Source organism: Patagioenas fasciata, chromosome 10 (genome assembly GCF_037038585.1).
Source record: "Patagioenas fasciata isolate bPatFas1 chromosome 10, bPatFas1.hap1, whole genome shotgun sequence".
Lineage (NCBI taxonomy): Eukaryota > Metazoa > Chordata > Aves > Columbiformes > Columbidae > Patagioenas > Patagioenas fasciata.
In genome coordinates this window covers 21,965,738-21,982,572 of record NC_092529.1, presented here as the reverse complement: position 1 = coordinate 21,982,572, position 16,835 = coordinate 21,965,738, and the positions used below count along the sequence as shown (strand labels likewise).

General features: G+C 43.4%; 1 protein-coding gene across 2 annotated transcripts in view; it reads left to right on the top strand.

Moving 5' to 3' along the window:
• Positions 1-16,835, top strand: part of SYN2 (synapsin II) — a 177,505-nt gene that overhangs the window by 77,259 nt on the left and 83,411 nt on the right. For both annotated transcript variants that reach the window (XM_071813319.1, XM_065845751.2), the window contains exons 4-5: positions 887-1,043; positions 13,627-13,716. In XM_071813319.1, coding sequence (XP_071669420.1) covers positions 887-1,043; positions 13,627-13,716 — 247 coding nt within the window. The remainder of the gene's footprint in view (positions 1-886; positions 1,044-13,626; positions 13,717-16,835) is intronic.

The window sequence follows — 16,835 nt, the reverse complement described above, 5'->3', positions numbered from 1 at the left end:
TTTGGTTTACCAAAGTGAGATTTCAGAATCATTCAAGGCATGTAAATAATTACACTAATTTACTACACTGATTTAATTTACCCTGCAGTTATCCTATACCTCTTCAGGAGGCTGATAGCTTCAAGCTAGTCGGTGTTTTTTCCACCCGCAAAACTGAAATGAGGAGGAGAATCTTTCAACAGTCAGGTTTAGGAGCCAACTGCCCCTGACCCGTTGCATTATGTCTTCTGTTCTCCATAACCTGCTTCAGTAACGCAGCGTCAGGGTTTGCGTGGGGTGCAGATGGTGACAGGACAAGAAGCCACAGGGGTCACAAAAGGGAAATCCTGATCAGATACAAGAAAGAGGACCAAAAAACCAAAAAAAGCACAGTTGTAAGTTCAGAAATGTCTCGACCAAAGGTTGTGGTTATCTCCAGCTCTGGTATGATCCTATAGGGAGCAGTGGGGTTTGCTTCATCTGTCCTTAAAGCACAAGCTATGGAAGAAAAGTTGTTCTTAAGGAGACATTTCCCTGCTGCAGGTTGGGTTGGCATTGCTCATGGTGGATAGAAACTAAGAACGTGCTCAGAATTGTGATTTTATTTGAACGCGATTTGTCTTTGAGTGGAAAAACAGCCTAAAAACCCAGGGTAATTTGTCTCTTCTCTTAATGGAGTTGCATTATTGACTGGGTGCTGATGTTTTCTGATCGGCGGTTAAGAAATGGTACGGTACAGCTTTTCGTAATGTCACAATAATTCTTTCTGTCTCGTAGCATTTCCCTTTGTTTTGAGAGGTCTTTAGTACCTCTGTGTCCATCCGCTAGCCGTGTTTCCCTGGTAAGATTTTGCTGTTGAAGGAAACACGGTTTGATCACTGACTGTTACCAATGTATCTTTCACTAGGTCATTCAGGCCTGATTTTGTCCTTGTTCGCCAACATTCATTCAGCATGGCAGAAAACGAGGATTTCCGTAACTTGGTCATTGGAATGCAGTACGCGGGCATCCCCAGCGTCAACTCCCTGGAGTCCATCTATAACTTCTGTGACAAGCCCTGGGTGGTAAGTGATGCGCTGGAAACTTTGCTGGTGCAAAACCAGTTTGTGACTCTTTTGTTTGTTTGCTTGCTTGTTCACAGAATCACAGAATCACAGAATGGACTGGGTTGGAAAAGCCCTCAGAGATCATCCAGTCCAACCCTTGGTCCAACTCCAGTCCATTGACCAGATCACGGCACTAAGTGCCATGGCCAATCTCAGTTTAAAAACCTCCAGGGCCGGTGAGTCCAGCACCTCCCTGGGCAGCCATTCCAATGCTGACCACTCTCTCTGCACAGAATTGCTTTCTGATCTCCAGCCTCAATTTCCCCTGGCAGAGTTGAAGCCCATGCCCCCTTGTCCTATTGCTGACTGCCTGGGAGAAGAGCCCAATCCCCCCTGGCTAGAACTGCCCTTCAGGTCGTTCTAGAGAGTGCTGAGCTCAGCTCTAAGCCTCCTCTTCTCCAGACTGAACAAGCCCAGCTCCCTCAGCCTCTCCCCATAGCTCTTGTGTTCAAGTCCCTTCCCCAGTCTTGTTGCTCTTCTCTGGACCCGCTCCAGCACTTCAATCTCTTTCCTGAGCTGAGGGGCCCAGAACTGACCACAATACTCCAGGTGTGGCCTCCTCAATGCAGAGCACAGGGGAAGGATCACTGCCCTTGTCCTGCTGACCAAAGTTACTTAGCAGAGCAGTGAAGCAATAGTGAAAGGAATCAAAAGTAAACTAAGATAGTGAAATAATTTTTTTCAAAGAGCCAGTGTAGGCCGTGCGGAGAAAAAATATTTGTACTGCAAATAATGAAATAAGTGAGGACACTAACGGAAAGCCAATCCATCGCTAACATGCTTCCTCAAGTGAGGAAAGTGTGTTTATTCACAGTGCGTCTGGGAAAAGCAAGCTGAGAATACTTTTCATATTTGTGGTTTTGAACGTAGCTTAAACAGACTTGTAGGCAGTGTTTTGCTGTGACATTTCTGGGGCTGTGCTTCAGCAAGGCCATGTGAAGCGATGCATTTCCTCGCTTGAAAGCTCTTTTCATCATCTTGTGCATGTGGGGCAGGAGTCAGTCTGTTCAGTTACACCGAGAGTCATCGCTGAGAATCACTGATATTTGCCACTTTTAGTATAGAAATCAATTCGGTTTTCCTTGACTTGCTTTGTAGTGGTGTGGTTAGAATGTGGTGATCGTTTTGGTTCATAGAACGCTAACCATAGCAGCAGCAAGTTAAAATGTGCGGTAAAAGATGATTACCAATGGTTCCTTTAGCAGAAGAATTCAGTTGCCCAGGAGCCAATAAAACTTCAAATACCACTTGTTATAAACAGCCAAAGCTCCATAACTTTTTCCTCTCGCGTCTGGGTAAGACAAGAAGGCTCGTCAGTGTTTTTCACACTGAACAAAAGTTTTACCGTAATACTTTTTATTGCCTTGGAGATGTTTATTTTTTTACACTATGAGAATCCTTCCTAAAGATTATCAGCAGGTTTTAATGTAGACTTATTTCAGCTAATTTTTTCGTACTTTTATGTTGCAATAAACTACAGTGGGGAATAAATGATTGCTAGAGCCTTTATAACTTCTCAGAATATATACTGAACATTTCTGCATTCATTACTTCAATACATCACATTTTCTATGCTGTGTGGCATTTCTCAATGCTTTGATTCATTGCACGCGATGAAGCCGGGCAATGAGGCAGTAACAGCAGCATCTGTATGCAATGATCATGCAATAAAAAGTAGATGAAGAATTCCTCCTTGTCATGTTTTTCTGGTGGCATTAGCGTCATGGCCGTTCTTCCACCAAACCAGAACACAAGGTCTCTCTTTCTTAAAACTGGAGTCTGCTGATTTTTCTCTGTTATAATAACAACTGGGAGTAACTAGGAGTTGTAGGAAAATTTACTATAATACCTGGAAGACCTGGCAAAAGAAATACAAGGTTACATATGTAAAATAACAGTCATGTTCCATATATGGGGATTTTTTCCCATATAGTACACCTCACAAACAAGTAATAAAGTATTTTGCTTATAAGGTCGTATTTGAATTTAGAGTTGTAATAATTTTAGAACAGTCTTGAATGATGGTGGAGCTTTCCTAAGGTGTGACATAACAGTTCTCTTCCGAATTGCCATATCTGTATCTCTGCTTTGTGCAAAAGTTTCCTTTTTGGCTGAAATTTCTGTAGTTTGTCTCAGCCTACATAGGAATGAAAATATTTTTAAGCTGATCTTATTTTGCTTGAACATAGAGAAGAATGATTGTTTTTTTCCTTTGAGCTTTTTCCTACCTTGCCATTGCTCCATCCAACAGCCAAAACAAGGTTTGTGTGAAGCGCTCCAGTGTTGCACAACCTCAGCAAGAGTCCCTTTCCCATCACGTAGGTATTTCGTCTCAGAAATCACTCATCTAGAGACGTTTTAAGGGTCAGACAGGACATGTGCTGCAAGCTGGCACCTGTTCTCCAAGTCTTGTGTAGCTCCCTGCGGTGGTTGTCATTCAGATGCGGGAGCCTGCAGACGAGTGGCTGCTCCCACTCTGAGTAGGGGTGGCCTGGACTTTAGTTGGATCCCAGTTTAGGAGTCTGGACTTGGAACTTGAGCACAGAAGTAGCTTCTGGACAAACACAAGGGGCTTGTTTGGGCATTTAATGTGGAATATCTTGACGTGCGTCTCTTGGGGGAGTAGGGGATGCAGGAACAACCGTGTTCATCCCGGAGCACCATGGAACCTTCATCGGATTTGGGAACGGTAACCACTGCAACGAGTCCTGCAAACCCCTTTCAACCCGAGCCCAGCACAAACACTCTGAGGGTAAAAATGCATTGATCCTCTGATTCCGCCAATTTCATGACTGTTCAAATAACACAAAGGAATCAAAGACATAGGTTTTGCTAATATTATATTCTAGCCTGTTTAACTAAACCTGACTCAAACACTCTGCCTATGTGAAATCCCTGCTGCAAACTGTAGGCTCGTTTTGGGTGCATGAAAACCACTGATGCCCATACTGGGCTCCTCCATGTACTGTAGGCCAGCCGTGTTCCAAACTTAGTCAAACTGTGACTAGAAAAGCCTAGCAGAGTTGTTCTGTGAGTTCCTCAATTAGAAACCAGTTCAACATTTATAGCGCTGCTGAAAGGTATTGAACCACCTGCCATTTTACATTATTTGTAGTCTTAACATTCATATAAAAAGAAAAGTAGGTTCTACCTCATACACATATGTACATTTTCGTAACGCACAGCTTACAGCACTGCAAGTCAGCAAGCGTGGCGCCTTTCTTGATGCCTTTCTGGACAATTCCTGTGTTAACATGGGTGATACTTTACGAAAACAAAAATTACAGATCTGTTCTTGGGAGGCTCCCTGTCAGTGGTGGCTATCGAAGGCTTCAGTCATCTGCTGATACATTAATTACGTGGTTACTCAGGTGGAGGAGATGGCACAACCTACAGTGCAATAACCTCAATGAGCTGTTGCTGTGCTGGTGAGGGAGTCTGTATTTAGTTGAAATCCTGACTTGCTGGGGAAGAAAGATCCTGGCATTTTTTACATTGGGCTCCATCTGTGAACGCATCTCGTACGGAAACATCTTCAGAAGGTGGCTGGGACTTCGCTGCGCTGGAGGAATTTATTGTTATTAGGGGTTCTAAATGTAAGAGAAGTGCCACAGAACACTTTGTTATGCCAAAACTGATTTCCTTGCTCGTCTGCAATCCTTCTCTGGCAGGGCTGGTTGTGGCTTTTTCTTTTGACAAACTTGGTAGTATTGTAAATCTCGCGGTTCTTGTTTGTTTCTTCTCCTGCAGTTTGTGACTGGACAGCCAAATACATTTTTGCAAGTTTGTTGACATTTTCCTTTTTTGCTCCTTGTGCCAAGCTTACGTAATCCTGTGCCTTCATCTGTTGTGTTTTGCTTCGCATTTCTTTTGCAGATGATTTTCTACTTCTCTGTCTTCATGTCTGTGCTGCTATTTCTCTATTCTTACCTGGCTTTGTTTGGCAGGTCTGTTTTAACTGCCCTTTCTTGCTTTCTGATGCTGTCGCTCTTCCCCTGCTCCTTGAGTTGCTGTTGGAAGTTGCGCTGCGGTGCTGCTGCCCTCGGTAGCGTGCGCAGCGGCGTGCGGCACTGCCAGCCTCTGCAGGCACTCCTGAGGAGCAGCTCCAGAAATGAGCTCTGGTCGTGCCAGCTCCTGTTGACCCTGTGCAGACACAGCCGCGCAGATGAGCTTCAACATTGTGTCTAAGTGTCTTCTGGAGAATGAATCACAACTAAAATGCATGTACAAAGAAGCAAAATCTTTTGAAAACCTGCTTATTGTAAATCTCCGAGACCTTTCAGGGTTATTCCATGCCCGTTTAACAGAAAGAAATTAGGAACTTCTTACTGAATATTTATTGCGCTACAAGAAAATTCTATGCTTATTACTAAACATAAGATTTGTACAATAGCACTGAACAAGGGGCTAGAATTTGGCTGGTTATTGCAGTTCCCTGTGTGCCACAGGGGATCTTATTGGAGGTGAAGGTTAAAGAACACATACCTGCAATCTGGCTTCAGCTCAGACAGGGAAGGCATTTAGCAATGCTCAAACCTGATGTCTGTTAACACTATAAACCTTAGAAATGTTAGAACCTGTATTTTAGTCGGTGTCTGTAGTTTAATCTATTTCATTGGGTGAAACCTGGAGCCCGCACTGAACCGTCCTGTTGTTTGAGCCATCCTGGCAAGGTGGATCTATGGGATAGAAGGTGATGGGGACACGGGGCGGCCCGAGCGCACCCATGGAGGGTGCTGGTGCCGGCCCCATCCCCGTGCCGCAGGGACCTCGTGCAGCCGCTGCCGGGCTGGGAGCCGCGGTCCCGGGGCAGAGCTGGTGAAGTTTGAGCGGCTCCGTGTGATAACGGGTGGCAATCTCTGCAGCAAATCAAATTTGCTATTTGCAGATATCTACGTGAATGGGTAGAGGTCTTTCTAAAACCAGTTTTGTGCCTTTTAATCATATGGAGAGTGTTGGATTTGCAGACATAGTGAAGGCAGACGTCTGTGTGTCTATAGGGCAGCCAGAGAACAAACTGTCCACGTGTGCTGCTCTTTCTTTCTTAAGCATAAAAACCTGTAGTTTAATTCTGTGTCAGCCAGTGAAGATTTTGGCCTCTGTGCTCAGTCTGCTGGTTAAAGCAACACATGTTGATGGATTTGTAGTGCGAGAGCTGAAAGTAAATTCACAGAACTGTGTCAGAGCAAGGTGAAAACCTTTTAAGCTTTTTGGTTGAAAGACCATTTATTAGCAAGTTTGAACATCAAATTGCAGCCATGTTAATAAATAATTATTCATTTAAATGTGCAACAAAGAAATCTAAAAACATTAAACCTAGCGGCGTGGTTTCTTCTTTGCACATCTTTATAGTGCCGTTTCAAGTCTAGTCTATTCTTGCAATTGAAAGGGAATATTATGGTCTTGCAAATGATTTTGCTTTTCTAAAATACATGAGCTCACTTGAAATTCCTTGAAAAAAGCAGAGACTCTTAAATAATGAATATACCCCAGTGGGTGATGATTTGTTTTCTGTTCCATAGAGCGTGTAATTCTTACGGCTCTGTATTCATCAATCTTTGCTTGAACTATGAAGTACTTTATATATAAACCGAGTACATATGTGTTTTTCTTTGACCGATGTTTACTGCCATGAGGCCGATTTAATGCAAAAGCAGACTCAGATCCTTTAGTGCGTTCCCGAATTTCGCGCTGGTTGCTGTCACTTTGCCCCGCTCTTCTGCGCGCTGGGGAGCAGCAGCGGGAGCTCTCGACACCCATGACGGACTTGCATTGCAATGAACGTTTCTGCTGGCAGAAAATTGAAAGAGACTTTTAACCATTTCTCAGTTTCTACTCAAAGAAATTGTATGTAAATAAAGGCTATAAGATTAATCTGAAAACCAGGGCTGTAAAGCTGTGGCTCATGTCCTTTGTATGATCTGCTGTTCTGCTACAGCATTGAAATTGAAAACCCGTTTTTTGTCTTTGCTGAAGTCAAATTGAAGGCCATAGTGATTGCAGGCCAGATTATGAAAATTACACCTTGTGCAATCCTAAGATTTAATTAAAAAGGAAACCTGTATGTTACATTCACCATTAAAGTACCCTAGAAATATTTTTTCCCAGCCAAAAACTAGGTAGGGACTATATGCACTGCTTTGCTCTGGGAGCGTGGTGACTGGTGAGAAGTGGAGGGTTAGAGTCCCCTCCCGAGAAGGGCGTTTGTCACCCAGCCAGGAGGGTCCATCCCGTGGTGCCGGCTCCTCCATGGCCCCCATCTCCATCTCCTGCCCCCGCTGGCATGGGTGCAAAGTGTCCTTGTTCCTTTCATGAGCTGTCCTAACATACCTGTTCTGTGGAGTTTCCCCTTGAGCCCATGGCGCAGTCTCCAACACTGCAGTATTGCAGCATTCCTGTGCTGGGCTGGGAATGGTGTTCTACCACCGAGCTTTGCCAGAAAAAGCTTTTCAGGTTTCCTTGTCTTCCTCAGACAAGGGAAGCATCTCAGGACAGAAAGTCCATGTAGGTAAGAAGCCTCGTCTGAATCCTGAGAACAAAGTTGTAGTTGCACATTGATTGCATCCGTGCAATTTAAAGAAAAAAATAATGTATCTTAACCATATGTTTAGCTTTAAAATGGGATTTACTTCTGACTTCAGTGGTTAAGTACATAAATAACGCTTTGTTTCCGAAGGTAACTTCACGTAGACACATCTGAACACCCGCACAAAGTTTCATTAGCCGCAGGGCTCCTTGGCAGTGGGTGTGGGAGGGCTGTGTCTGCACCAACCCCCTTTGCAGCAAAGGTGGATTTCATCCTCGGCCATGAAGTTTCATTGAATTCGGTATTTTTATAAAAACTTACTATTTTATCTGGAAAGTCTCAGTATTGTAGTATCTCTAAAAAACCCCACAAACCAATGAAATCTCTTTTTATGATAGTGAGCCCCAAGCCCTTTGGAGAAGTGCTTCAGCACATGCCCAAGTCCCATTACGATAAACAGGTGCACAGATGTTTCCTTGAGCAACCCGCTGGACTCGGTGTTCCCATCGGAGTGGAATGAACTGCACATTCTCACTGCTGCCAAGCGCTCCCGAGAAGGGTCCTCATCGCTTTTATGGGAATGACTCTGTTCCATAAACTTTTTCCCTCTGTAACCTTTCATTCTGAAATAAAAAGTTCCAGAAGGCCTCTTGATCTAGGCCTCGTGGTACTAATTTTCACTAATTCTTTTCTAACAAACACGTCCTGATCTGTTTTCTACCTTTTGTGCTCACAGCTATTTTTCCTTCGTTTTAATCCACATGTGTTCCATAAATCTCATTTCCTCACTGTTTACACGTTGTCACTGCCTCTGTCGTTAGCCAAGGTGTTCCTCCTTGCCAGATGCCTTCCTACCCGACTTCGCAAGCCAAGTCCAAGTGTTTCTATGTCTCTGTGGTTCTCTTCTAGTGTGGTGTTTGGGTGGGTTTTTTTGGTTTGGTTTTTTTACTCTGCTTTTCTAGCTGTTGTAAGAAGCTTCTCCCTCCCATGGATGCACTCTGGCAATTGGTAAGGGAGAGCTCTGCATGTGGTTCTTCCAAAGGTGTGAGGTTTGTATATCTCATCAGATGTTACTTCCAGTGTGAAAATATTGCAGGAGTTAATTACAGCAGTGGAGGGAAGTGATGCCGCTAGTCCCAGGGTGACGGGTCGAACAGCAGGACTTGCATACGAATGCAAAGGGGACTGCGGCTCAGCTGGGGCAGGCACAGCCCATCACCCTGTGCTTCTGTGGGGCTGCAGAAGGGGTGGGAAGCAGCTCTGTGTTACAGAACTACTACTTGAATTATGATGCAGAGTGCATGTAAGTTATCTTTCCATTCATAGTCCGTGTTGTCTTTGGCTTTGCATCGTAATAATGGAAAACTATTGGAGGAACATCAAGTTTTCCTGTCAGTTCTCATCTCTTCTGTATTCTGTTAATGTGCCCAAGCTGATTTGTAGGCAATGTTTCATTGCTCAGTTGCCATGTCGAACTTGGAATTGACTTTGAATACTTTCATTAAGTTGTCTGTCGGCTCCTGCTGACAGAAGGAAACATGTAAGCTACAGTCAGCAGTCTGTTCTTGATTCTCGTATTAGGTATCAAATAGCAAATCAAACACGTGTGTACTCAACCTTCTGGAAAAGATTGAATGTTTGCTAAAGCATAGTAGAAGAAATGTAGGCCAGTCACAACGAAGAACAAATATTATGAAGAACAGAAAAAAGTGACAGATACTTCCCAGGTAATAGTAATTGAAGAAAGAAAAAACAAACACAAAGAGAAATACAGAAACTGTTTTTAAAATACAGGCACAGCTCAGCTTCTTGGTTAACATAGGTTGACTCCCACAGAGCACGTGTCCAATCCACCTTCCCGGGCCCTTCCACACAATTGCTTCATTTCTTCTCCTTCCGAAAGGTCTACAAGGTCCATCTCAGTCTTGGTGGCCACCAAGGACCCCTGGTATGTCTGTGCTGGCAGTACTTGGTCTGTGCCTTTGAACATCTCTCACTGTTACAAGGCAATCACGTTTTTCTGGAAGGACCAGCCGTATTTCTGAGCCTCAGCCTAAAATTGGACATGTCAGCCTAAAAACAGACTTCAGGGCATTCGTCACAGTGCTGTTTGAACAGATAAAAAAGGTCAACGTGTTGTCTCTTTATTAGTTTGCTGTAATAGGAATGTAACATAAACCAGGCTATAATGTAGAACAGCTTATCTTCCAGCTCCGCAACCTACAGCCCCCCCAGGAGATTTCTGCAGGTCGGCATGGGGAGAGGAGCCTCCTTTTCTGTACTGAAATAGTCCCCATCTGCGCTCACAGGCCACGATATATATATATTCAGGCATCATCTACTCCAGTGCGCATTCCACACTGAATACTGGGAACCTCTACAGAATTTCCCTGGAAAGCTTTCATCAATTTTTAGTCTTACAAATGGATGATTGAAGTACACAGTAGGATGAAACTTTTACTCTAAATGTTTGATGAGCGAAACAAACTGATCTTCAAACTGTTTCATATCGTCTGCTTTTAAGTAATACATGTTCAAAGAAAGCTGGCAGCAAGAGCGAATATTGAGATCATATTAGAATCTTAGACATGTTATTTTAGTGATTTCACCCACAAACACAAACACGCCTTTAATGCATTTGGTAAAAGGCAAATTTATATATGGAAATCCAGAAGTAAACTGATATTGCATTACATTTTTTCACTCTTCAGATGTGCCCACACCTTAGAGCAGTCAAAGATAATTAAATCTCAGCTAAAGGCACCATTTTGAATGACAGTGGGATGCAAGAGGCACTCGCCCACCAGAGTCGTCCCGGTTCTCTCATCCTAGAGAAGCCAATGCAGCTGCTTGGGTGAAACACACAGTCCAGAGAATTTTGTGATCGTTTCAGTTGTTCCTTTGAAGCACTAGATGGCCGGCTGGAGTTCTTCCAGTGCCGGCAGGAGCCAGCCTTGTGAAGAGTACAGATGATGAATGCAATGAAGGAAAACCTCGGGCAGAAAAGGTTGCTAGCACACAGCTCAGCGGTGCTCCCCTGACAGGGAACAGCCCTGCAGGCACACCAGAAATAGTTTGTTGCATGAAAATCTTATTCAGCATACCAGGAAATTCTCGGCTGGACCAGACAATGGTGGATGTCCTTCAGTCTGGCCAGAGAGATGAGAGGCTTGCTGGAATTGAAGGTAACACAAAGCACCATCTGCCGTAATTAATTTTAAATATCACTTATAATTATCTTTGAGGAAGAAGTTTGTGCAGTTTGCTCAGGAAAAAAATCTGAGCATTTCAGGGACTTTATTCTGATTAAGCACATTTTAACTCATCTAAAGCAATAAGCAAAGTCATCATTCAGACCCTTCTCAAGTGGGCGAAGTGCTGTTTGGTAGCTGCGCTGCTCGATGACAGCGCAGCCGAGTTTCTAGTGCTCCATTCTTCGTGTAATGAAACCCCATACAGCTTTTCCGTGAAATCAGAGGAAATAAGCGTCTTTTTTTGACTAAGTATTTCTTCTTATCTGTATCATACTTTAGAGAGGAGAAAAAGTGCAGCTGGCGCTCTCCTGTTCTTTTATGGAGGAACAATCTATAGGCCAAGATTCGAAAGCATTTAATCCCTAGTAAAAAAGAGCTGACGTGACAAAGAATGTTACAAAATCCCCCTATTCTCCTTTGGAAAAAATAATCTGAAAACCATAACTATATGCACCTGAGAATATCACTCTTCGAGCTGAAAATGAGATAGAAAATTGAAAATGAGAGGTAAATTCAGCTTGCTAACATAAGAGCTAAAGGAACTTTTTACTACTTTCTTGTTTTATCTGAAGATGTTGAAAGGACTTGTGCTGAAATATGAAACTCTGGGGTTGTTTCTTTAGGTAATGGTTATAACCTCCCAGGGTTTTTGGCATCCATGTAAAATACCAAATTTCAATATAGAGGACCTCTACCATTCTTCTCCACTTTGTGAACACCTCGTATCTGAAAAAGTTCAGCACTGGATTAGATAATAATTCAGTAGTTTATCACCTAAAAACATGATACTCTTGCCCAGGGAAGAATTGGATAATGTTTCTTGTGATTTAAAGGTGTTAATTAAGATCATATTACCAAGCCCAGTAAAACAAAACATTTTCAAAAGTCTAATCAAGGCAAAACATTAATATGGTCATTAAAAAGAAATAAAAGTCTTTTTCAGAAATGGCCCAGTAGGAATCAGGGAAAATAGGAACTACTGATAGCAGTTTAAGCATGTACAATTAAAATGGTATGCGAATTTGGGTTCAATTTATGGAGTTGCTTTACTGTGGGAGCAAAGGTTGCCCAGCGGTTCCTAGGAGGCCGTTTGGCCGCGGGTCAGCCCGTGCCGCTGCCCTCTGCCTCGGGAAGCTGGAACCGCTGGTCCCGGGGCTGTTGCAGAGTTCAGCACGGGATCAGAGGGGGCTTCAGAGTGCTGGGGGTGTATCAGCTGGGGCTGGTTCTGCTTGATGTTCAGTACACAAACATTTGCTAGGATTAGTCTGAGTTACAGCTTTCTTACCTCCTCAGTGAATGCCGCAACCCCTGCAAATAGTGTCGGTTTCTCACCGTCTTTCACTTGCTTTCAGTGACAATGGAACAGAAAATAAGGGAAGGATCACAGGAAATACAACCATAATATTTTTAAAGGTTTTTCTCTGAAGATGGGTAAATACATTTATTTTATCCTAACAATTGTTTTGCAAAATCCTGTATTTAACAGGCAGTACTTGCTTATGAAATTTTGAATTTGGATCTTGGGTAAGAACAGAAATAAACAGCAAGTTGCCAGGAATCTACTTGCAAACCACCTTATTTTGGTAGCTGTGATAATATTTCCTTTCCTTGAGGTCTGTTTTGCACAGCACACTGTCCAACCAGAATTTCCTAAGCCTTTGGTGAGAACTACTCATCATGGAGGTATTTCCCGCTGGACTTCACCATCTAAATATGTCTTTTACCAAACCTAAGTAAACACCACTAAATTAAACAAATTCCTTACGCCAGCTGGAAATGCAATGCAAAGCCTTCATTTTGATTTCTTTTCCCCTTTCCACAGTTTTTACCGTCCCTGCACCCCAACTTGCATGAACGGGGGCGGTATCTGGTCAAACTGCGTTACGGACAGAGTTCTATTGTTCGCTGCTTTGTTTTCCCCTGTTTGTGAGCAGCGCATCGCGCAGTTCGGACTGCGGTGCTGACTGTTGGTGTCTGACGCTGGCATCCCGACAGCCGAACGCCCCGCGCCAGCGCCAGCGCCAGCTCTTCACCCCACAGGACGAGCAGACCCCCACTGCATTCCTATTCAGTAAAGAATTCTCTGTCGTGTAGTGGTTAAGCGTTGTTTTGCTCTCTGGGTTAAGTTACTGCAGTCTGGCGTAGGGGTGGGCTGGATGTGTGTTGGAGAAGGGCCCCAGAAATACAACATTGACAGAAACGTCAGTAACGTGTAGCTGTTCAGACTGTTGATGGGCCATCCTGCTGCTGCCGCCGTGTGGCTATGGCACATGGCTAGAGCCTAGGAAATGGAAATTCTCCTGCTTGTGCTTCACCTGACTTGTTACCTATTGACAGTTATTGCTCTTCTCTGTTTTCCCGTTTCACAAAATTGCTTTTCAGTGTCAGTGAGGTGCTAAATTACTGTGAAATACAGCTGATCTTTAAAGTGATAGAAAATGCTAAACTATAACCATTTTCTTTTCACAAGATCAGCTTAAAACACATGGACTCTGAGGCATCTGAAAAGCAATATTCCGATGTATTTCACTTTCTGTACACGCAAAGGCGGAACTGGGAGAGGTGTCGTCCTTCGGTGCTCTGTAATTGGACGGATTGAAAAGGTGTTTGTGTGTGAGAGGGGGAGAGAGAAAGGGTATAATGTGTGTTTGCTGCCTTTATGAAACACAGATGACAATAAGCAACATGACAGTATGAGAGCATTTGGGTAGAATGTGGTTTCTCTCCTAAGCTTTTTCTTTCGTTTCGCTTTGTTTTACAGTTTGCCCAGCTGGTGTCTGTCTACAAAACTTTGGGTCCAGAGAAGTTCCCTCTCATTGAGCAAACGTTCTATCCAAATCACAAGGAAATGGTAAGTGCAAATACCAGTGCTAAACTGGCTTATTGTCTTTGTGAAATGGGAACTGTAAACACACAATTCATTTCCCCAAGTGCTGTCTATATCAAAGCCCCTCTGGAAGCTGTTGGGATGGGGCTGGCTGACCACTTGAAAGCCTGTGCTGGTTGACTGGGAGCTCTTCAGAGGCGAAGGCAGTCGTTTTTCAGCTAGCCAGCTTCAGGTCTTAAAGAGATTAAATGCTTATAAAGATACAGAGCAACTATTCAAGTGCAAGAGTTACTTATATGTTTTTTCAAAGCCAGTTCTGTAGGTTGCGTTCAGAGTGTGCATTATGTGGGTGCTGGTGCACAAGGCCGTGTGCCTGTCTGTGCAGGACGGTAGACTCATCTCCAATCAGGGCGGATAGGACTTGGGATCTTCATGTACCTGAGCTGACACTGATTTCCTGCTCCTTTACAGACATAAATGCATTCATAAAAATAACACTTATGACCTTTATTTGTGACCTGTCTTATGCTGCAGACATTTTTTTTTCTTATGGTTTCTAAACAGAAATTCTTAGTATATTTTTCCAGAGAAAATACTTTCAGCCTTGAGAGAAGCTGGAGGGAGTCTATTTGCGGATTGAATAGACAGCAGAGGAGCATCAGTTATTTTTAGAATATAATCCATTCGGCATATGTCACCCGGCTGTGATTCACGTACCGTGGCAAGGTCACACGGGTGTCTTAGTTAGCTGTTCGGGTCAGGTCCCCGGGCTGTCATTGCCACGTGTCCTGAGCCGCTGGCTGTCACCTTGGCATCGGTGGCCTCTAAGATAAGCGTCAGTGACAGCACTTGACTAAGATCAGTTCTCTCTGGTTTCGTTGGGCTGTTAATCACAGCTGCTTGCCCTTGTTGCATGTGACACTGCTGGAAAGAGCTCCCACCGCAGCTATAGAGTTGGTGAATCAGCTACACAGAGGGTTTGTAGAGCTGAAGGAGAACGGTACTGATGGGAGCAGCAGATCTAAATATTGTCCCAGACAGTCAAATCTTTTTAGAATGAAAGAGGGTTTCGTTGATGGATTTGTCAGGAAAATATACAACTTTATAGAATGTATATATTTTTTTTAATGCAAAGGAAGTGTTTTATGCCTTGGGATTTCATTTGTAGCAGATGGAGAAGCAGAACCACTTCTCATGTTTTGCCATGTGCTTTTCTGATGGTAATAAGTTTTATATCTCTCTATTTTCCGGAGAATGGCCAAGATTAAAACTGGTTTATGATTTCCTGCACACAATTGATTGTTCTTCATCGATGTTATCAGCCATTATTCAGGCTCTCCAGGGCAGTGGGCACTGCAGAGTCCACGGGGCGTCTGGCCCATGCTCACTGATAGGGTTTGGGTTTAGGTAGAGCCGCAAGGAGCAGGGACTTGGGCTCAGGGACCCTTTGGAGTCGCTTCCAACTTGAGATATTTCACGATTCCATGATTTTATTGAACAAGCAGACATCAATAATGCACTGTTAAATTGCAGTACCTAGAAACCAAGGAAATACGCTATAATTTTGGGACAGGAATTAATGTGTTAACTTTTAATCTTTATATAGCCTATGGGTTTTATGTGGTAGGTGCAATTGCAAACCGGTGTCTTGAACAACTGACTGGATTTGAATTCAGTAACAGAACACAAATAAGAAAATGCGGGTATGTGTTCATAAGGGATATTTTGCTTAAGAGCTTAACAACTGTTTGAGTGTTTTTTCCCCCTTCGTTACTCTACGTTGCTGATCAATGTCTGAACTGAGAAGTTATTTGTCTTTTTGAATGATAATGTTCTCCACAGCGGAGTGATTCTCTACATATTTCCATGTAATGGATGTTAATCTGGAGGGAGTGAACGCGTTTGGTGTTGCGTTGCCGTGCATGGTCTAGAGGTGCTGTAATAACTCGTTGTGATCAAGCTCATTTGTTTGTTTTTTCCTTCTGAAGAAATTATTTGGAACTTTGTGGCTTGAAGAATAATCAGGCAACATGGTACAAGATAACATTTTATTCACATTTCTAGGACGGGTTGTGAGGTGATCTGAGGATCAGTCTTGTAGTCGATGAACTGAAATGCCATTTTAACTGTGGTGTTTTTTAAACACGTTATTACTAGCTGCCCTCACTCTCATGTGCTTTTAGAGGCTATTGTTCTCAGAGTTTACAATGGTTTTGGTGTTTGTTCGTCGCTGCTCGCTCTGCGCCCCCCGCCCGGAGCGGTGTCCCCGCAGCAGAGCGGGCGCTGCCAACCCCGCTGGGGCTGAGCGTGCAGAGGCTCCTCCGGCCCTCTTTCTCCTACCAGGGCGGTGCTTTGTACGGGATCTTTAGACCGCAATAGAAGGTAAATAAACAAAGATGCCATTCTTTTGTGTAAAAACGGAGCTGCTTTAATGAAACACTCTTTGAAACAGAAACATTCATCTCAGGCTGATTAAAAGCATTCAGAACGCTGCGAGGCTTCTTGAACTCGTTGCTAGTTGAGTCATATCGACAGCCTTTCCCCGGTAATTAGTTCCCTTTATTTCACTGCGTTCCCACCTCCTGTGTTCTCTGTCATGAAGAACAAACACCACAGCTTTTTCAACATGATTGCAGGACAGTTTAATTAAAAACTTAACTGGGGCTTTGAGAAAAAGCCAGCAATATTCAAGGTGTTTGGGTTCATTTCCCACTGTTGGCCTGTTCAGTCTCCCTTCTCTGTTCTTTTCCCTACTCTTATCATAAGTTATGTGAGTCATTTTCAAATTAAAATCAAATTGGGCTGTATTTCTGCTGTTTCATACAACGCATACACAGTTTCAAGAAGTAAAAATAAAATGTTGTAAAAATAATCTGCTGTTAATAAGATATCAAGGCCACGACGGTAAAAATCGTGACAGGCAAATAACATATTCTGAAGGCTGTGTTGTAGTTCATCCTTTTCATCGTGTTCACCAGTGCTGAATCTCAGGGAAAATAAAAACTCATTCTGAGAGGGTGTTTGGTAGAGCTTCACTTGCCGTATTTGTTGAGGGGGAAAACAAATCCTTGTACCATCCATTGGGTGAAGTTTGGCCAGGAGTGCACTCAGAAACCAAACCGGACAGCCCTTCAGTTCCGAAC